The following is a 23,177-nucleotide window of genomic DNA, read 5'->3' on the forward strand; positions in this document are numbered from 1 at the left end:
CTCATGAAATAAAATCATGTCACGCATGGGGCAACTATGAGATATGAGTGGTAACCATAACATTAAATGGCAATGAAATGAAGATAAAGGTGAAATGCAAGTCCCCTGGAATTTTTTAAAGGACCTGTACCCGGTATGTCAGCCTAAATAAACAAGCGTTTTAGCCATTTACACTCGTCTAAAATTACAGTTTAAAAACGAAATACAGAAACAGTCCTACTCAATGTATTCTTAAATGCTTTTCGTAAACTGACACCTCCACTTAGACATCTTGAGCAGTTTTTAAATTGCATGTTTTTTTTTTTGTGAAGCTAGGCACACTGCGTGTGAGGCCGGGAGGCCTAGTTGCCTGTCCTCACAACACAAAATCATTCCGCTGTTGACTCCTGTCAAGGAAGGAAAAAAAAAGCCGCAGTGACAATGCAATAATATTGCATGTTTATTTTTTTTTCCACAACAATTGTACAGTCGTACAATCTCTGCTAATTATTTGCATACCATCATTTAAGCCATAAAAAAAGAACTAACTGAAATACACACATATAAAAAAAATTCACAATTAAATTAGGTAAGTCAAAACAATGTTCAAGATGTCAATCACAAATACTGTGTACAGACAATACTGCGACCATGTCCAACTTAAAACAGTTTATAAAAAACATTACAAATTTGTTATGCAGATAGTTAAACATTTCAAACAAAAGGAGTTTTCCAGAAGGAAGATCAATATCGCTTCACACTCGCAACAAATATCCCCTCCACACTGCTCCACCATGTTGCTCCACCGAGTGTCTGCAGCACGCCTGCGCTGCAATACATAACTTGAACATTTTCAATGTATCCTCACGCAGTGGCGGTTACAGGAATTTATCTCAGAAGGGGTTCTAAAAAAACATAAATAACTTTCGTATTAAAAAAAAACCACGTCAACAACACGGGGTTTCGGCCACAATGGGAAAGACACATTTCTGAATCCAAATAATTTTTCTGCTGATCCACCTATTGTCAGTTGGTTGTAATAATGTGCATGCAGCCATTTTGAAATTTATAGATATTCTGCGAAATTTAAACAACCACCACCACTGTCCTCAAAGTTGAAGTGGAGAGTTAGTAACCATTTTGAAATCGTCAATAATTATTTCCAATACAAGGGCTGTCATTTGAAAATGTGCTTATGTTTAGGCATGGCCCATGCATTAGATTTCCCACGATTTTCGTAAACTGACTACCATTAATTATTGCAATTCAGATCCTTAAGGTCGGAATTAAAATAGTAGTCTGCTGCCTCCGCACATCTATCCGTCAATCACTTGGCCTGGAGGCAATCAGAGGGCTCGAAAAAACTCATCCGTCCATTTGTCAAAAGTTTTAACTCATTCTTTTGACAGATGAACAGACAGATTATATACCGTGCAGAAGACAAAATTTAAATAATTAAATTGACGACAAATAGTTATGGGTTAACTAACTGATACATCCAAGATGATTTCAATCTCTCCGCCTTCGTGACAGTTTTTTGAAGCGCAAGAATAGTTTTAGAAAAATATCTGAAAAACTAAATCTAGGGATAAGAAATTCTTTTAAAAAAATATGTGGAACAAATCAGTGCAGTTTGGTTCCAAAAATAAAACTTTCTAGCATATATTTGGCTGTAGTTGAAGTAAAGTTTGGCATGACATGCCAAACGCACTGATTGAGTGATTATGCACAGTTGGACAATAACTGTCAGTCATACAGCAAAGATAAATGAATTTTTGTTAACTTCCAACTGCTGCATTACAATGTCACTTTGCCAGAAGCATAAATCAAAAATAATTATTGAAGATTTTTCCACTCAAAAAAAAATAATTTAATTAACATCATGTACAAAAAGAAAACACTGAACCAAGATTACTAGCAAGCAAAGTTAACAGGCTTTCTAACAAAGTGCATTACAATTTTTTTCTGGTGCTCGACCAACCACTAAGCTGGCAGTCCACGCTTGAGCCATTCAGTATTCATATACACAAAAGAGACTGAGATTTACAACTATTACACTCAACATTCAACATATTAAATATTTTGTTCATATTCCTTAACTCTCAGATTCCAAACAAATAACACTAACAGAAAAATATATCCCTCTTTTTGGTAACTACCCCCCCCCCCCCCCCCCCCCCCCAAACACACACCTACCCTTCAAAGTGTATGTATTAAAGCAACTACTTTCAAGTCAATTTAAATTTGGAAGACTGAGGCAGAAGTACTTTTTTTTTTTTTTGCATTCATGGGGAATGCAGATCAAGTGTCTGAAGCGATGAGGGATGGTAGTTCTCTCGAATGGGAAAAGGCACAGAATGCAAGTTAGCACCTTCCATTTCACAGTGACGGCAGCTTTGAAAGATTCCTTCTCTTTGAACGCCGTCACTGACCACACAAAGTTGCCCGTCCTGATCTTGCCACACTCGTGGTTGTGCTGCCGTCGCACTTGTCTCGGCAGTTTAACTTACTGAGCGCGGAAGCGACTAGAAGTTAGAGATGACACTCACGCTGTTGGAGAGGTTCACTTCGCCTTTCAGGACTTTGGTCTGCAGTTTCTGGGGAAGCAGAACAGAACAATCACGCAATTTCCACAGACTGCGAAGATATACAGGAGACTGCAGAAAGTATGAAGCACTGTTGATAGACACTACACCTTTTCTAAAGATACTGCTCTGTATCAGGAACGACTTTTAGGACTTCAATATGCTTCACCCACAATAACAATTCCACTTGAGAAAAAAAATAATCACATTTTACAGTGTACAAGATGAGAACTTTATAAAGGTTTAAGATCAAAAAATTCGCTAATTTGAACTAATTTAATATTAAATTCTGTGTAACTTCAAATCTTCCTTATGACCCAAGAGTGAGAATAGGGTTTTTACATGTTTTTGAGTTTGGTTTATTTATTTGAATTTTTCACAGATCTGTAATCCAAAGAAAAATTTATTCCAAAAAATTTATTTAGTGTTTAACTAATTCGTAAATACACCAGTAATTGTAATCTAACTGTAAGATGAAATTATGTGCAGTACTATAGTTCGTTTCATGTTTATATTACAGTACAGAGCTTATGGCACCCACTGTTGACTGATTAATACTAAGTTTTTAAAATTAAAACTGATTTATATACTATTCATAATTATATCATGTTTTAATTTTTTTTTTAATTTTACCGTTTGTTGATTTTTCTAAAATACCTAATTCCTATTAGCGATATTAGAACATTTGCATACATTCTGTAAGAAAAAAAAATCAAATATAAATACCAATTAGTATTATTTCACAGAAGAAACCCTTTATAGCAATCTTGTCACTATCAATAATGAATAATGAGGCATTTTATTAATTATATATTATGGTTAAACAAAGCCAAAATTTTAAGTATTAAATGGTATCAAATAATTTGATAACAAAAATAGTTAAAACCAATATGGCATCTTTCAGTTACATTTCCTTAGAAGTAAGAATTGAATATTATCAGATGATGCTTTTAAAGTAATAAAACAAGATGAAGCATTACAAATTTTTGTTTACAAAATAAATCTTTTTAATTACTAAATAAATAAATCTTTTTAATTACTAAATAAATTTTTTTTTGTATTATAAAGATGTTACATTTTTAATAATCTTTAGTTTTATTGTGTACTTCTAACTTTAATATCCACACTGTGTTTTAATTTTTGTATTGCCAGTAACTAGAGGCAAGATTATGCTGTGAATAGTGATAAAATTGAAATAATAAAGATAGCACGTATTCACAGCCATTGTCTGGAGTTGGCTAGCACGTATTCACAGCCATTGTCTGGAGTTGGCTTGACTTCTGGTCGAAGATGGCGACTGCAACGTCTGTGATATCTTTGCCTTCACTACAAGTGTTTTAGCGTCGAGGACGTTACCCGTGTGAATATTTCCGCCATGAGCCTGTTGGTGCGGTAGTCCTCCTTGCGTTTCCGCTCGGTCTTCTTGTTCCGCACCTCCGGCAGCCTCCGGTACTTCTCCTCCGTCTGGCGACGCATGGAGCGCTGGTCGAAAATCCTCTTCACGGCTGGCAACACAAAAAAAAGAAGTTTCACTTGACATTCCGAATGCATTATGGAAACTGGAACGAGAGGGAAAAAAAAAACTTGCACAATGTTCATGTAAATCAGACCCTCTTAGGAAAATATCCTGCAAAATAAAGTTTAAAAAATTTAACCACAGAGCATGTCAATACATATATAAAATTTTACCTTTTCAACAATATTTCCTCGTTAATAAGGCTGTAATTCAAAGCACTTTGAAAAACTTCTTAACAGGGATTTACTATACTTTGAAGTTCCCTGGCGCATTTACAGGTTATTTCCTAACCGCTTTCAAATATTGTTGAGTTTACAGGTTATTTCCTAACCGCTTTCAAATATTGTTGAGTTTACAGGTTATTTCCTAACCGCTTTCAAATATTGTTGAGTTTACAGGTTATTTCCTAACCGCTTTCAAATATTGTTGAGTTTACAGGTTATTTCCTAACCGCTTTCAAATATTGTTGTGTTTACAGGTTATTTCCTAACCGCTTTCAAATATTGTTGAGTTTACGGGTGTTCCCTGACCACTTCTAGTTCCTTGACTTTCCCAGGTTTTCGCTGGCCGCTTCCGACGCCCTGACGCTTCCCTGGCGGCGGAGCCGCGCGCTCACCGAGGGGCGGGGGAGGGAGAGCGTCCGGGCCGCGCGCCCCCGAGACCAGGGCTTGCTGCAGGCCGAGCCCGCGCGCCTCCCTCAGCTCCGCCAGCTCGCGTAGCAGCCGCCGCCGCGTCTCCGCCACCGCCACGAAGTCCGGGCGGTTCATGGCCAGCCACTCCTGCCGGCCCGCAAGGAGACAAGGTGAGCAATAGACACAAATGTGTCGGAAACCTAATACATAGAGACCGGAAAAATTTCGCGGGTTCAACGACCTCCAGGATATAGACTCCAATATCCTCTACACAATCGCGCAAATGCCAACACTGTTCATCGGCTGCTGACTCGCGGGTCGTCTCGACTGGGTGGCCTGTGATTCGACACTTCTATGAGTGAGGGTCTCTAATTGGCCCTCAGTCCTCCAGATTAACAGTGAACCAATGACAGAGAAGCAGCACTAAAGGTATAATTATTTGAATTTTAGCATAACACGAAATGAAGCCGCGAATTTTTCAGGTCTCTACTAATACATCAAACAAAATCACTAGATACAATTGAAATGTATTAATTTGTACCCAAATGTACTCAGATAAATAGAATGAAGTAAAATTACATGAAAAAGCATCAAAAGAACACATTTTTAACGAAATAAGTGTACTTAAATGGATATGAATTTCAATGATTAAATGCATGAATTGTATCGAAATAAACCAAAGGAAAGGTTACATAAGGTCTAGATAACTCTAAAGTACAGAAAGTGAGATAACAAATTAAGGAGAATAGTAAGCCCTATGTTTGAGTTTTAAGTCGCTCACGAGTTGGAGGTCATGTGGTTATCATTAAAAATTGGAACGCTATTTTGAAAAACTCGAACCATTTCAGACGGGCCGTGTGCGACTTAAGTTTCCGTAATGTAAGTCGACTGGTCTGCACCCTTCGGCTTAGTGGGATTGTGAAAAGTGCTTCTCAATAAAGAGAGCTGTTTAACAAATGAAAAGTACACATGTAACTCAGTACACGTGATAAAAGTGAAACTTTTTTTTGGCAATTCAAACCTCGAATCGTCAGGGGGTAAAAAGCCGAGACGAGAGACAGAAGATAAAGAAAATAAACATCGCAGGGTTTTTAGACATTAGTTTATTTTTCAGTTTATTTTTCAAGTATTTAAGAATTCTAACTTTTTTGTATTTATATATATAATATATAATAAATAAATGTATTATATATTATATACTAAATATATACATATTATATAATATATAAATATAAATACACCATAAAGATAAAATGTGCATGGTACTGTTTCTTCAAACAACTAAATATTGTAGTGAAGCGTCAGGATCGCAGCTTCATTTGAAAACCGCGCGTCAGTGCGGGTATCGGCACGCCGTCCCCTCCTTCCTTCCCCCTCCTAGTGTGTGCTTGCTTGCTCCTCGTCTCCCCTCCTCCGGTCGGTGCATGCGCACTGCACTGAACCTATGCCTTATATACGGCTGTAAAGCCTAAATTCGGTCTTGTTTGTCTTGTCTCATCTAGCTTGTCTGGTATCGTTTTAGTCTCTTTCGAGAGCTCGAGTAGTTTTGTAAACCAGCATGTAGTCAATCAGTTAGGCTTAAAATTGTACGACGTGCGCGACCTCGGGGGAAAGAAAATGTAAGTTGGAGTGAGGCGGTGGCCCTTGCCATAATGTAAGCGTTTGTAAATTTTTGTCTATTTTGGTTAAATTCCCTTTCGACCGCCACCTTGAAAATCACGTTTGGCTTTCATTTAACTTAACTTAATTTAGCTTCACTTTGTTGGTAACCGTTCTCCCGAGACGTCGACGCACATAAAACGTAATTTGATTAATTTGTTTCACAATGTAACTTACGTCTGTAACGCAATGTAACTTGCTTTTTGTAGTAGGTTTTCCCTACATATTGACAAGGTTGTAATTTTGCTGCTTTCAATGCGTCTACCTTGTGACGCCCCCTTTTGACGGGACCGCGCAATGTTTCGCCGGCATAACCAGTGGCGGATTCATAGGGGGGGCGCAGGGGGCGCGCCCCCCCCCCCCCCCCTTGACCAGGGCAGCCCAGCACCAAGCATGGTTCTTGGCAAGGGGAGGGCGCGCACCCGGCCGCCGATGTTATACAATACACATTCATACACTTACCTTTAACGACTTCATGTCTTGGAAACAGTTTGAATAAAGTTTTATTAAGCTTTGCATGTGATTAGAATCTTTAGTTTTTCTGTAGTGATTTTGACATTTGTATACTGCACAATTGGCCATTTTAACTACATATAGCACACAATTATGCACCAACAACAGCAAATATTCGGGAGAGACGTAAATGAAACGGATGGAGCTTGGAAAAAGATCTCTGGCTACATCCAAGCAACCAAGGTGACGTAACAAGGGAGTGTGTGGATGAGGTAGACCTGCGCCCCCCCCTTGAGATTTTTCTGTATCCGCCACTGGGCGTAACTAGTTAAACTTAAAACGTAAATGGAAATCTTTTTCTTTAACTTTTTGTGGCCTTGATTATGGCTCCTTCACTTAAAATGTTTGCTGTGTGTTAAGCACTTTAATAGATTTTGTGGACCACATTGGTTGATGTTAATTAAGTAATCAATTTTGTTGTTTTGTTTGGCCTAATTAATAATTTATTAATGTTGAATACTGTTGTGTAACAAATACCTATCCGCAATCCTTGCCATGCTATGGCCTCCCACCTCGCCCTTGTGCTTATAGGCATTACAGTAGTATGTGTATTCTGGAATGCCTGTGTTCTGTTTTAGATGATTTTTATTTCCTTTAGCTTTCCATAGTGTAGTGTATCAATTAAGGAAGCAAATTTGTCACTGGAGGCCAGAGAATATATTTTTAATATTTTTGCCACTATTATTTTTTATTTTTTTTTGCCTTGTGATATTTAAAATATATTGAATTTCTTACGTGTAATTGTGTGAACGTTTGGTCACAAATCGTAAATTAAGAGTTTTTTTTACTATATTGAGTCATTTATATTTTATCTATTTCAATTTATTTTTGCTTAACAATTTAAAGTGTACTAACCTGCAACGTTCGTTTCTTGCCGTAAGCATTTTCTCTGGTGCTTGCATCACGCTTGCCTCCAGTGTCGGGGTCACTCTTGGTCTTCTTCCGTGCTGCGCGCCTCCTGCTCGGCACTTTGACCTTGACCTCGGACAGCGACCTCCTCCTCGCACGCCCGTCTTCCAGCTGGACGCCAGAGTCCATGCTCGGGGACGACTCCAGCGTCAGGATGTACCCCACCGGCGGGGGTGGGTCGCTGCCCGGGGAGGGGGTCCGTGGTAGTATGGGCCCATCTCGGGGCCGCAAGTCGTGTTCCCCCTCCCCACGAGCCCCGCATACCTCCGGGGTGCTGGGCCCGGACACTCCCCCTGGCTTCCGACGCCTCGATGACCTGACGGCACTGACACTCTCCTCCACACTGCTCGTGGAACACGAGGACTCTTCCTCGATCGAGAAGCAACAGGGGCACCTTCTGCCGCGCCCGGCAGCGCTCCCTTCCTGGGCCGGGACGGAGCCCCCGATCGACTGCGGCTTCCCGAGGAGGGCCCCCGTTATCCCATCCGCACACTCGTTCAGCCACATCCCGCACATACGGCACTTCGGCAGGACGCTGCCGCCAGAGTGGGCTTCACTTCCGTCCGCATCTCTGCCTTTGAAAATTGTCCTGTTCTCGGAAGTTAGCCTCCTGAGGGCCCGCCTGCACTCGCAGCAGCACATCGGTCTGCTGGTTTCGTTTCGGGACGTTCCTTGGACCTGCGACGATGCGATGTCTGGACGGTTTTTATTTCTGTCACTTACGTTAACATTGCCGTAGCTGACGCGATTGCTGTCCAATATCCCCTCGGAAATACCTTCTAATGTGCCGCTGTTCATCGGAGTGGCATCATGGCTCGAGATGTCGGCTTGTGCGGCAATCTCTTTACTTCTCTTGCCGTGTGACTCATTTATGTACAGTTTGCGGAGCGATTTCTTACTCCTTTCTGTATCATCCTGGGCACTTGGTACTTGAGTGCAGATATTACGTGTTCTTCCAACCTCTCTCCAAGAGATTCTTTCATCACCTTTTTGTGTAATATCCTGGACACTTGGGACCCGAGTACACATGTTACCCAATTTTTCATCGTTTTTCTGAGATTCAACAGGGTCATGCTTGTCAAGACTTCTTCCAGCAAAGTTTCCAGAGCTTGGAATCTGAGTGCATACATTGTGCGACTTAACAATGTCTCTCTGAGATGTTACGTATTCATGCCTACTGACACCTTTTCCTGTAATCTTGTCAGAGCTTGGATGCTGGGTACACACATCATGTGATTTTTCATAATTTTTTTCAGTTGTTACATAACTATGCCTACTGGCACTACTTCTTGTATTTTTCTCGAAGCTTGGGACCTGGGTACATACATTAGACCTATCACCACCTCTCTGAGAGGTTACATTAGCATGAGCTTCACAACTTTTATCCGTAATGTTATCAGCATTTGTAAGCTTAGTACATGCATCACATATTTTTTCATTGATTTTTCGAGACATTACACTACCGTGCCCGTTGCCACTTCTTTGTGTAACATTCTCGGAGCTTGGAACCTGGGTACATGCATCTGACTTTTCATCAACCCTTCGAGAGATTACATGTTCACGCTTATCATCGCGTTTTCCGGAGAAGCTTTGGCTTTCAGGCACTTGGGTGGATGCTTCACATAATCTAACGATGTTTCTCCGAGAGGTTACACAACTTCTTTCTGTAACACTCCCACTGCTCGGCACTTGTGCGCAAGTGTTACGTAAATCTTCGCGATCTCTGGGATAGGACATAAAAACACGGGCATTTGCCTTTTCTCCTGTACAATCCTCCGCGCTTGGGACCTGCGTGGAAACATCGAGTAACCCGGCATAACCTCTCTTTGAGCTTGGACACTCATGCTCAACACGTACACCATGAGGGTCGTGACAGTTGAAGGCCGCGGCGCCACCGACATCCCGCACGGATGCGCTGCGCTCGCAACGACAAGCAGCCGCCTGCACGCCGGCATCCACCCCGACGCTCCGAGTCCGCGCGCGAGCTTCGCGTCCGGCCCAGAGGCTCTCCCCACTGCCGTCCGCTCGCGCGGGAGAGGCGGGCGGGAGCCGGGCGGCCGAGCGCCTCGACACGATCTGCCGCACCCCCGCGCGACACTCGACCTCGCGGACGCTTCCCCAGTCGTGCGTGACGCTGATGCTTCGCTCGCACTCTGTCGTCGTCGACGTCTCGGATCTGAAACGTGCGGCAAAGTCTGCGGTTAAGTACGTTCATTCAATTTAACAGAAAAAGCTACAGACAATATTTAAAACAAATAAATAAATAAAATTTGAGCGAGTCCATCAGTATTCACCGGTGATGTGAAAACTTATAACCTCGGTAACGATGAAGCAAATAAACTTATAATATTGAACTCGGACACCAAATTTAATGAAGAATATTTATTAATAACGCCAAGCATGATAAATATACGAAAATTATTCATTTTAAGGAAAAATCAATAAAAATTATTCCCCTTTTTAAAACCATTCTGTAACTCTGTTAAACAAGACGGTACTATTAACTTCTAAGGGCTAGCCAAACACCAGGAGTACCAAAAATGTCACATGTAAATGCCTTAACACTGAACAGCTGACGTTCACCCTAGACCGGAATTATCATTACCTGGGTGTTTGAAGCTATACTTCTTTAAAAGTGCTGAGGATGAAATATTAGTATGCTCCAGAAATGCAATGAAATAAGCACACATTACACTATGGAAATTTGACAAGTTGAAAGTCCAATGTGCAGAAACTGCTGTAGCCATGATCCAAAGTCAACAAGATTGGGGACCCACGTGGGAGATGTGTGTGCCTAAGAAAATGTTATGGTAGTGAAACTATCCTGGAATACATTTTGGAAATTTGCAGTCATAACAAAATATAATAGCTACTTTAAAAATACCTATAATTTATGAGCCAGTAAAATTGTGTTGGAACAAACATGGTGCAAAAAGATGTGTAACATTTTGTTGGTTCTCTAAAAGTTTAGGAACGTCGTGATATCTTTCAGGTATTTTTCAAATTAAAAGTTGCAGACCTTTGGAATTGATTTTCAACAAGGAATTTTATTAAAACATCTTGTTGAAATACATTAAACAGTTAAAACTATAACGTTTCTGCACATGATAAAAGTTATAGTACTTCTATGGCATTACTAAAATATAAACCTGAAAATTTTTTAAACAAATATTGTAACACTAAGTCAATGTAAATTTTTTTTTTGCTTGAACGACTGAAATCAGTTTGTAAATATGTACATCCTAAAAATAAAAATTAACCTTACTGAGTATTATTATTATTATTATACAATATTATATTATAATGTTATTAAAAAAAATCCCAGTGGCGAGATTTGGAGCCCGTCCCTTCAGGTTAACAAACGCACGATCTAATACTAAAACTATCGGGACAATTTAAATTTATGTATTATCGACAGTGAAATGCCATTTTCCTAATGTACGTACTTGGGATTACTTTTTACTATGACTATTTTACTTTACCAACTATATTCCAGGGTAGTTTCACTAGCACACCAAAACATTTGGTTATGTACCCTAATTTTTATGAAATTGACTACATGCGGGTTCATGTAGCTACACATGGGTCCATTGTCTTTGTTCCAAATTTCCGTTCATAGACTTCCAATCCATTTCCGCGAAACTACTCCTACCTAATGACGTATACAGAGAGCCAAGATATTTACACATCGAAATGAAACTCAAAAGAATAGTGAGAGAGTATATACAGAAGTATTAAAGGAAAGAGGTCTTAGAGAATGCAAAGAATGAGGTAAAAAAAAGAACAGAAGAGTCCTATGCATTCCAACTTGAGAGTGATGTCTAGAGAAAAGGATTTATTGTTGCATTATCAAAGGTTGGTGGTTTGGGTATTCAGATCACGGTTTTCATACCTGGAAGCTTGTAATGTATTTCTGGTGATCTTCATCAGCGTGCAAGTTGGTGCTGCAGATGTCTGACGTGGTCCATCTGACGTCCCTCCCTTCTCACGACGACTCAATACGTTCTGCCCTGCCAGCAACCTGAAATGAAACACAATCTCACAAAATACTTGCTGAATCAATTCAAGAACTTTTTCAGGACCTTCTGATAAAAATTTTTTTCTCTAACTGTTTTTTTTTTATATTTCAGGGCTATTTTTTATATCAAACTAAATATAATGCAAAACAGATACACTAAATGCAGCAATGTGCAAATTTTTTATGTTAGGAAGCTATAACCTTTTTCTGAGATAGTTTCCATGTAATTTAAGCGAATTATCTTCCACATTTACATTTAATACATGACTGTGGTGCATTCAAAATAACAAAAAAAATTAATACAAGTTAGTAATATAAGGCTGCTGAAAATTAAAGTTTGGTAACTTTCAGCACAATTACTATGTATTTTTTTTTTTGGGAGCAGTACAGCAGAAACACTAAACCACTCAACTGTTTCAAGTTCTGCAGGTGGTCTATTTCCATCTGGATCCACGACAGCTGGCTGGCTCGCTCGCCTTCGCAGAACTCCAACAAGGGGGCAAGACTCTTGCCCGCTATCCCCGCACCTGCGGACGCAATGTGAACGCAGAGTTCCCCCACTCTTACGTCGGCCAGCCTCCCTGGTTTTCCTGTCCAACCGATCCATCTCGCAAGATAACATTAAAATACTGTACATGGTTCGCACCCTATTGTGCAATCAAAACTTAATGAGTTTTTTAAGGACCCGTCTTCACCACCATCAAGAGGCAAAAAACTATTATTTTGTACATCACAAAATTCCTATAAAAAAAAGTTTGAGTTTGTGCACAAAAAATAATTTTGTTGGTTAGTTCAATTCTTACAGATAAATAAGCCCCTACTGTCCAGAATTAACTCTGGAAATATCTAAAAATTTGCATCCCCAACATTTAAATTTGATAACCAATTAAATTACGTTATTAAGTTCAAAGTAAGCCAGTAAAAATACAGATTTTTAGTTCAAAAGGTGAGACACAAAATACGCACTCAGTGAATTCAACACATGTTTTACACACAACTTCTAATCACGTGGTCTGAAATTTGCCAGTTGCACTGTGCATCGTGCAAAAATTGTTTGCTAACAAATCACAAACAAAAGAACGTAAAAAATGCCTGAATTCATCCATTACTTGCAAACCGTCTTCATTAGGAGATTTTAAGGATTTTTGATTAAATTTAAGAACTTTTAAGGGATCTTATTCAATTGAAGACAAAATAAGGAATTTTTTTTAAGGATATTAAGGAGGCGTGAGAACACTGTTGAAATTATAAAAACACATTTCAACCACAAATAACACGTCGAACAGACCATCAAAATCTTTTCTCACACAAAACACAGTTTGCAGCGTTATTTCCATCAATGTCATTTAGCAGATGCTGTCAATAAGTGATTAAAATATACAGACATATTTTAAGGCATTAAAGGAATCTATTCCAGCTTGTTAACTAATTATTTTGCCAATCTCCCCGTTTTTCTCACAGGTTTAGGATTCCCCCGAGTTTCCTTGTCTGTGAGAGCCCTGGAAAATCAACAGTTTCGAAATTTGCAGAACCTTTTTGGAGTCGTTGAGGAAAACTTACATTTTGAACGTGGCGAAACTCACATTTCGTTGCTCGCAACACTGTCCACTCACCCGCAGGCTGGTCCTGGGACCAGCGGTGCTTGAAGGCTCGCTCGGAGCGGGTCGCGGGACTCCCCCAATCTCGTCCCGTGCTGTCCGAGGGGCCTCGACTCTCCGCTGCCGAGCTCGACACCTCACCAGCTGCAAGTCAGTGAGAACCCTTGCTTGTGGAACTCTCGCACAGTTACATAAACTCATCACAGAGTTGGCTGATTTAATCCACAATGTTTTAAGCCAAGTAGTTGTTATATATATATAAAAAAAAACTAAATATAGAATATCTTAATTATTTTAAACGAAAGATTTATTAATGTTTCCTGTGACCTACAGGAACAAAAAAATTTCCGCAAAACTACTCCTACCAAACGACGTACACCGAGAGCCAAGATATTTACACATCGAAATGAAATTCAAAAGAATAGTGAGAGTATATACAGAAATATTAAAGGAAAGAGGACTTAGCGAATGCATAGAATGAGGTAAAAAAAGAACAGAAGAGTATCCATTCCAACTTGAGAGCGATGTTTGGAGAAAAGGATTTATTGTTACATTATCAAAGGTTGGTGGTTTGGGTATTCAGATCACGGTTTCATACCTGGAACAAAAAAATGTATTTTAATCATATTCTTATTATTTAAATTATCTGAATAAGTTGTAAAATATACTTAGGTAAAACCTTCTCTAAAAATAAATAAATTATCAAATTGTATTCAAAGTGTAGAAAGAAGGAAATATACAAATTTATTATTTTTTTAAAATGTTCTTTTCTGTGGGATATTCCAGACTATAGGTACTGTAAATCCCCATTCTGTGGGAAACACCCATTTTATGGAGAATCCTCCTCCTGTGGGGAAATACACTTTCTGCGGTCAAGTCGCAGTTAGATGTGCAGATTTTCTGGTCTTCAGTTCTTTGATGTTATAACTTTTCTGGTTCTTCAACATGAGTGGCAGGAAGTGGGATGTTGTATGGCTTTCATTTGAACATGCGGAGAACAAAAATAACTATACCAAAGAAAACTAGTTTAATATAAAAAATGACATAGGTGTTTCATTTTTTTAAAACACATTTTTTCCCAACCTTTTCATTTTATATTTACTCTAATAATCAAAAATGTTGGTTTTTCTTAAAGTGAACATGTTTTAAGACTGAGCAAGGTGACGCATTGGGTAAGCATGGCAACAAACATCTGATGAACCGATTGCCAGAACTACTTCAGGACCTATAAATAAAATGTGCACAAGATTTCCTGCCATGTTTTCGAACCCACTGATTCACAAGAGCGCATAGGACGGTCATGTGCATGAGAGATAGCTCATGCGCACAGAAGGGAAATGAATACATTTTATTTCTGTTACAGACGAATGGCGCAACAACCAATGAGAGGAGAGTAGGAAGCCATTTTAGCGAAACCAGAGAACACTTTAGGCTATATTGGTCATATTGTGGCAAGAAATTGTCCATATATTAAAATGCTCAGGTATGATTCCTGATTTAAAAATTAATTAATGCTATACTTACGAGTCACTGACAAAAACTGTAAATAAAATAACGTGTTGTGGTTGACTAGAATCAGAAAGAGGATGAAAAAGACCCATTATATGTTGATAAACTGTGCTAACAAAATGCTCATCAGACGTCACTGGATAATCATTTGGTAGTTAATGTAGTTATTTACTACTAACACTGCTATCAGATATTGGATACATCGTGAAATTTCAGTGGCCGAAATTAACAGGAGGATTTTAATTGTGAACTGACTTCGCACAAGGTGTGTGCACGGTCATGCACGTGGCCAGCTAAGCACTCGCTCCTGATTTTTAATTAGAACCAACCAACACAACACAGGAACATTCCCTGTATCCTACAGTGAGGGACAAGTCCAGCACTTGCCTGGAATGTTTTCTGGAAACAAATCAAGACTGAAATTGGGATTGCTGGGTGGATCTGAACTCAGATGCTTTCGAGAGCGATAGAGATGGCAGTTTTCCGGCAAAGTATTTTCAAGTAAATTTTCTACGAAACCGTAACAAATTTTTCAATGAGTTATTCTTTCGCAGAAACACACAAATAAATTTAATTATGGTGTATAAGGTATGGGCATACTCCACGGTTAAATATTTACTTCTTAACTTAAAATTGTTTTATCTGTATTGTAGTACAATGGTAATGTAAAATTTTCACAAATAGTGCCAAACATTCTTAATAGAGGAGAAATAGCAAACAATATGCATACACGACTACAGCATAGAAAGATTGTACTAGTATTATCTCAGTAGGTATATCACACTATCTTAAATCATGTAAATCTATGTTGGTATTCGAAACTAAGAAAAATTACCCAGAGAAATATGTGGTTATTATTACTGGAAAATGTTCCCACTCACATCGCTAGAATAGGTTTTACAATTGCGCCACCTCACTAGGACTTTACAAACCCGCGTCCAAACTTACAACCAATCCTACCAGCGGTCAACGTCCTCTCACAAGCCAAGCGATGCGGCTTGAAAACGGTGGAGGAAACATCGCTGCTGTCGGCTTCCGGAATCCGCGACGCTCCGACGGCCGCGGCGGGTACCTCGCGCGGCGTCGGCAAGTCAGGCAGGTCCAAGAACTTCCGACAGACGTGCTGCATCAGCAGCTGGCTCACGCCGGACCCATCGGGGTCCACGCCTTGCAGGAGCTTCTCGACACAACCCACGGCCCCATCAGACAGCGAGCCCGAGGTCTTTCCGTCTGTCAGCGCGGCCTCATCGTACCCGGGGCCGGGCAGGTACTCGAAGCTGTTCGCGCTGCCCACCGGGGCAGAGGACTCCCCGAGCGGCGTGCCCCCGGTCTGGGCACTGCTCCCGATGCTGCCTGCCGTGCCACATCGTTCCTCCGCGCCACTCTGCTGCGGCAACACGCCACTCATGTCCGCGACTTCTTTCCCACTGGGAGGATGATTCTCTGAGAGGTGGTCTACATGGTATTCCTCCCTCGTGCATGACTTGCTGTAAGTACCTGTATTTAGTGGCTTTGTAGGGTTTTTAGACCCCTCCTCAGCTAGCTCGCCGACTTGCTGCCGCACACCTATTGTTAAACTTGAAACTTCTTTACTGGCAACAACACAGACAGGGTCAGAAGGCAACAACTTCTGTTGGCAGACAACTGTAGCCACCGAGGACGATGAAGCAGAATGATGAGTGTTCTTGTTGATTCTGTCCACCAGATATCTGTCCATGGATGGGTGCGCTATTTTGTCATGGCTTCGGGGAAGAGAATTTGTGCGGTTATCCGCGGATGTGTTTCTGTCACACTTCGGAAGATCTGTCAAAGAATTGCTGTGCTTTGCTCCTAGACCTGCAAAACATTCTGTTTTACCAATAGGTTCGCTGGCAGGAACATTATTTCGACAATTTGAATGCTTAGTTATGTGTTGGCCAAATGACTCTGCACCCTGTTGTATTTGTCGACAGACAGAAACATGACCACCTGGTTTGGTTGCTGGTCGCAGGATCGGCGTGATTTCACTTTCACAATCCGTTCCTGTTGCCGAACTGGCCAGTTCCGTTTGTGCGACATTGCGTTCAACTGGAGTTGAATGAGCAATCGGTTCATTATCTCTGGCACATGGGTCCTGCGCAGAAACATGTGGATTTCCAGATGCTGGTGTCTTCCCAGGATCCATTCTGGAGCACAGGACAGCTGTGCAACCCCTGGCGAGGGCAATTCTCTCAATCGTGCTCATCTCAATGCGATTCCCAGCCACGAGTCCTTGTGACATGTAGCCAACGTCTGCTCCACTGTCCCACTCTAGACGTCTACTAGATGTCACACTCGACACGGAAGAAGGCGATGGTGCTTGTGGAACGTGGTCACTTGTCAACAAATTCTTACAATCATTTTCCTGTGATCTGTTCAATAACAGAGGTGTGTCACTCAAATCCAGGTTTCCCATTCTGCTTGCTTCATATCTATCGATAACATTCACTCCACCACATTTGCGGATGTCATCGCCCTGGTGTGCAAGATTATCCATTACTGAACTTTTGATGGGCAATCCAGCTACATTGTGCCAACTAACATCTAGACTTTCTTTATGGTGATTACCAGAAGCTGATGCTGGCACTGCCCAACGTTTTCTCTCTTTGGGACAAATAGTAACGTTACCACCCTTGGAGCACAGATTATCTTTAGAGCATTCTTGAGGCTTCCAAAATAAATGACTCTCAATATACACAGATCTTTCATCGTGTGTACTGGGATCAACATGTGATCTAAACGGACTATTTTTTAAAATCATACTATTTCCGGCTGCTAAATTCTTCCCTAAATCATTTGTAATATCATCTATAAATTGAGAAGTAGTCAATAAATTACATGCTCTGAAATTTTCATTGGAATTAGTTATTTTTGTTAAAGATACATCGTCAAATTTATACGTTTCACTACAATGTACGCTAGTACTTTCACGTGTTTGTGTATCATTAACATTTTCTGAGACTTCTACGTGTTCCAAATCTTTAAACCCCAGATCAATCGCAGCAAAACCGATTCCCTCAAAGCTGAAAGTTCTTTCGTTGCAACCAAGATCGGATTCCATGGCAGAGAATATAAAACTATACGCACACTACACTCATTTCTTCTACAAATATAATATATATATAAAAATTTCAAAAGATATAAACTGTTATGAAAGTACAAAAATCCCGCGTCTTAACAACGGAAATATCAAGGAAACTGCGTTTGTTGATGTATGTACGTTGTAAATTAAAAAAAAAAAAAATTATCAATATCAAACCAAAGAGCATGGAATCTCTGAAAGATATGCGAATTAATACAAATTTGAACAGAGAGAAAATTTACTTGAAAAAATAGCATATACTATTAATTAATTTAATTGTTAATAAATATGGTTGTAGACAGCTATAAAAAGAAGACACAAATAAAAACCCAAGAAAAATACCATGTGTGACTTGTACATACAAATTAGTGAGTAACGGTTATCTTTGATATTTTCAATGTGTGTGTTCACCTAGAATTTTGTTTGGTAAGTTTTATATTTGTCATTCGCGTAAGTGTGCCCACTGCACATTAAACTTTGTAGAGAAATAGTTTATTATTATTATTTATTCAGTTCTACTGATCACAACAAAGAAAAGGTCTGCAAATCCATTTAATTGATTAAATAATAATTTAATGTACGTTTAAGTTATAATGTATAAAAAATTTGTAATAAGCCCATCGACTTGGAAAACTTTTGAGAATTCGTACTTTCGAAATGAAATATATTTTTTTAAGTGTAATTATTGCAGCCAAACATTGCCCAAGCATTTCCAACAATAGTATTTAACAACTGTAGAAAACCTATAAAAATAAATTCTAAATGGCCAAAATACCCTAACGAAAATTGCGATAACGCCGTTATTCATTAGCTGGTTTTTAGAATGGGTTGCTCAACGTATATATTTCGATTATTTTTTTTACACTTTTCCACTTGTTCAAATATAATGTTTGCCATCAACTTAAAATATAATTATCTATGAACAAGGTGAAGTTTTATTGGTATCGCTAGATGGCAGAAAGATTTTAATATAAAATAAAATAAAAAACGTATTATTTAGCCAATATTTATATTCATAATCTCTATTGTTATAATTTCAAATTTGTTTGTTTATTTTTTTTGTAAACTCCAAAGTATTATCCTTTTAATAATTATAAATGGTCCATTGTTGTGGCTTTATTCTCACAAAAATATATTTAAATTATTACTGTATTTATTTTTATATAGTTAAGGGTCCTTACAACATTTATGTATATATAAATACATCCTTTTCTGACTTTTGGAGGCGGGCTCTTTGAATCCCGACATTATGTAGGATCTCTTATACCTACCTGATTGGTGACTTCAATCGCGGCCCCGAGAAGCGATAAGGTAATTGCATAGGGATGTGTATGCTGAAAATACATCGTAATGTAGCATCGATGTTTTCCGATGTATCAAACCAAACGAAAACATCGATGTTTTCGATGCATCGTAAAGAAACATTGGCATAAATAAGTTATATATTTATAAACTATCTAGTAAACATTTTGCTAAGACATATTAAAAATCTTCAGATAATATTCTACTCTACCAGATGACTTAAAAATTTCAGCTAGAGATAATTATAATAATGTTATTAACATACCTGTGCCACCGATTACGGAGAGTTTGATTAGGTGGGTCATTAAGAAACTGAAGTCAAATAAAGCTACTGGATCTGACGGTATCCTTAATTTGATAATAATTAAAGAATGTATAGAGACATATACACAATTATTAACACTAGTCTCAGTAATGCCTCTTTTCCCTATACCTACATGGAAAAACACAGTTGTGATATCAGTATTTAAAAATGGGGGAAAAATCATATCTTAACAAATTACAGACCTACCTATTTCTTTATTATGTAGTTTTTAAAAAAATTTCGAAAAAATTATTTAGACACATCAATTTTCATTTGAAAAATAAGATTACTGAAAATCAACATGGATTTCAATCTGGAAGTTCCACTCTCACAAATTTATTTAGTTATGTAAATGATCTTTATAGTAAAATAACATCCAGATCCAGACAGCAAACTGATGCTGTCTTTTTTTGATATGAGCAAAGCATTTAATACATACATGCCAACATAATCTTATTCTTAAAACAATTATGCATTTTAGGTATTGACAAACAGTACTTAGACTGGTTGCCGAACTATCTGTAATAGAAATTATCAGTCAGAGTTGCTAATGCATTATCATCATACTTTAACATTACGTCGGGTGTCCCTCAAGACACTGTCTTAAAGACAGTAATCTATCTCCACTACTATTTAATGTCTTTATGAATTACATTACAAGATCAATAAAAACTGAAAGATTCTACTATATGCTCATGACATTAAATTGTACAAAAAGATAAACATAATGGGTAAACGATATAATATCCTGTACTTGTAAAATAACAAAACACGTTATAAAAATCGAACCTTTTCACACTTCGTACAGAAAATACAGTTACCTACGAGAAATAAACATTATCAAGCCCAATGAACACTCAAAAATTTTATAGGGTGCATATTAATTTAAATGTAGTCAATTATTTAAAGCTCTTATGTTCATACCATGGAAACAAATAAGTTTTAGTTTCTATGGCCTATGAGCTAACCTACGTCAAATCGCGTGATTTTAATCTAAATATAGGACTCTTGAAGTCTTGACACATTATTTCTCTATATTCACAATGGTCCAGCGAGGTTGAATAACCTTATTTAGCCTACATTCAAACAACGATCGAAAATGGTCTAGTACAAAACCAGTGATCAAAACATCTTAATCACTTAATCCCTCCAATTTAGCAACGAAACTTGCATCATGCGATAGGGCCATTAATTAATACTACAAAACATCACCTGCACTTAGAGGTGGGTTGGGACAGCAATTTTCGGTATCAGTCCCAACCTGATACTGATACAGTAATGTACCTAGGTACGAATCTCTGATACTTCTGTATCAGACGGTCCCAGGAGGCAACAAAGCTCCGCGTACGCAGACCGTGCGACCGGAAGGAGAATCTGATACATTATTTATCACGCCTGGTAATTCTCTACCTCTGATACTCTCATGCCCGCCTGATACAACCAGTATCAATCAGTTCAACATTCTGCAGTTCGTCCTGGCCGTGTATCACCATGTTGCTGGCTGTCATGCTTTATAGTTAGTATCTTTATAGTGAAATAAGGAATGGATAAGTGCACGAAAAAGACTTCATTTGTGTGGAATTTTTTCACAGAAAATAATGAGTTTGCTAATTGTAATTTGTGTAAACAAAAACTGAGTTATAAATCATCGACTAATCTGAAGAAACATTTGAAAAAACATTGATATAGTATGCTCACTAATGTACCTATCTGTTTTTTTATTTTTTATTTTTGATAAAATCGTGAATTTTTAATGTATAAAAACACTAGTTACTAATTGTTTTCGAAAAAAGAAAGTCCATATGTTGATTACATCTGTTATTAGTGTCAACTGAGAATTTATTTGCATTTTCATAGCTGTTAGGTGCACAAATATAAATATTATATCTTGTATTAATGTACTTTTTAATATTAAAATTTCATTAGTTTTATTATTGAACGAGACGGTGCACGCACTGCGCACTGAGCGTACTTTGAAGTAGTACAATAAACAAAACGACTTGTAACCAGGGCTGCCACTCTGATATTCATGAAAAACCTAGATAACCTACAAAAAAAACCCAGACACATGGGTAAAAAACCCAGATGCGTCTAAAATGCTATCGTTGCGTACTAATTCAAAAATATAAACATAACTGGTTTTAATATAAAACAATTAATTACCTTACAAGACTGAAAACGGTTAAATACAACCAATACAAGAAAATTACACTGCAGCAAAATGGCTGTATAAGTAATTCTTGGACCAGCACATATCATAAAAAAAACCTACAAATATATACATAACAAAACAAACACCATCACTGCATTCTTTAAACCGGTAATTGTTTTTATAAAACTGCATCATGTACGTTAGTCTTTATTCAGAGTCTGATTCTACAAGATTGGTTTGAAGGTTAATTGTTGCATTGGTTTTGTGTTCTGCAAGCCTCTTTGAAGAATGTGTCTAATTTAATATTCGACTTAGCTTCTTGAAAACTAGTTTTGTGTTTATATGTATTTTTGTGTGTGAAACACATAGACTTGTTTGCATTTATCAAACAGATATTGCAACAGATACAGTAGCTACTACCTTTATTATTGTTTTAGGTATAAAAATAATTAAAATTATAAAAAACCTAGAATTGTTGGAATTCATTATTTAATAACCCAGAAACCCAAACACCATTGGAAAAATCCAGATCTGGGTGGAAAAACCCATGAGTGGCAGCCCTGCTTGTAACAATATCGCTTTGCGCCTCTCCTTCAAGGCTTCAACGCCTTCCCCTGCGCTTCCTCCCCTACATTCTTTCCCTTCTTTATCCCTTATTCGTCGTTCCTGCTCCCTCCCCTTTCACAAGCTCCGCCCAAGTGACCGTCATCTGCGATCGGGTACTGCGCTCATTGGCCGTGGTGTTGTTCCAGGTGAATTCTGAACTGATACTAAAGTCTCTGATACTTTTCAAGTGTACTCGTTTGCCGTTCCTGATACAGGCGCGTATCAGTGACAAAGTATCAGGTTGATACTTTTCGACCCACCTCTACCTGCACTCAGGTTTGGTTTGTAATTTATTTACATAATTCGCAGTTGAAGTAATAGAATCGTAACTATTGCTTGTATTTGATCTATTACAGAGAGACAAATATAAACAAACTTCATAGAATATTCCTTCCTTCCTAGTACGAAACCGTTCTTTTAATGTAAAAAAAAAAAAAAAAAAAAAAACGTATTTTTCGATGTATCGACAGAAATACATCGATGCATCGTTAAACATCGAAAGTCATCGATGCATCGGATGGGTTCGATGCATCAAATAGAAAACATCGATGTTTTCGATGCATCGATGTATATCGAACATCCCTATAATAGCATTCTCGTAACTAGTGGTGGGCTTGCCTGTTACTTTTGAGTATCAGTGAAATCGGTTCCTGTGAAATTAAACGGTGAACGGTAGAGGTGGGTTGTTCAGAGACAATATAGTACGGGTTGTTACAGCAATTTTCGGTATCTGTTCCAACCTACTACTGATATGTACCTAGTTCCAAGTCTCTGATATTTCTGTATCAGACGGTC

The 23,177-nt window shown here is 38.5% G+C and overlaps 1 protein-coding gene across 2 annotated transcripts; it reads right to left on the reverse strand.

Moving 5' to 3' along the window:
* Positions 1-415: 415 nt before the first annotated feature.
* Positions 416-18,161, reverse strand: LOC134540616 (uncharacterized). 2 transcript variants are annotated; one of them, XM_063383455.1, is made up of 8 exons: positions 15,867-18,161; positions 13,425-13,553; positions 12,224-12,338; positions 11,686-11,814; positions 7,740-9,969; positions 4,697-4,859; positions 3,921-4,069; positions 416-2,576 (listed from the first exon to the last, which is right to left on the reverse strand). In XM_063383455.1, exons 1-8 carry the CDS (start codon positions 17,995-17,997, stop codon positions 2,505-2,507), a joined length of 5,118 nt encoding a protein of 1,705 aa, XP_063239525.1. In that variant the 5' UTR covers positions 17,998-18,161; the 3' UTR covers positions 416-2,504. The 2 variants fall into 2 exon arrangements, with proteins under 2 accessions (XP_063239525.1, XP_063239526.1); XM_063383456.1 differs by having other exon boundaries at positions 15,879-18,155.
* Positions 18,162-23,177: the final 5,016 nt, after the last annotated feature.

The sequence above is a fragment of the Bacillus rossius genome, chromosome 17 (assembly GCF_032445375.1).
Source record: "Bacillus rossius redtenbacheri isolate Brsri chromosome 17, Brsri_v3, whole genome shotgun sequence".
In the NCBI taxonomy this organism is placed as follows: domain Eukaryota; kingdom Metazoa; phylum Arthropoda; class Insecta; order Phasmatodea; family Bacillidae; genus Bacillus; species Bacillus rossius.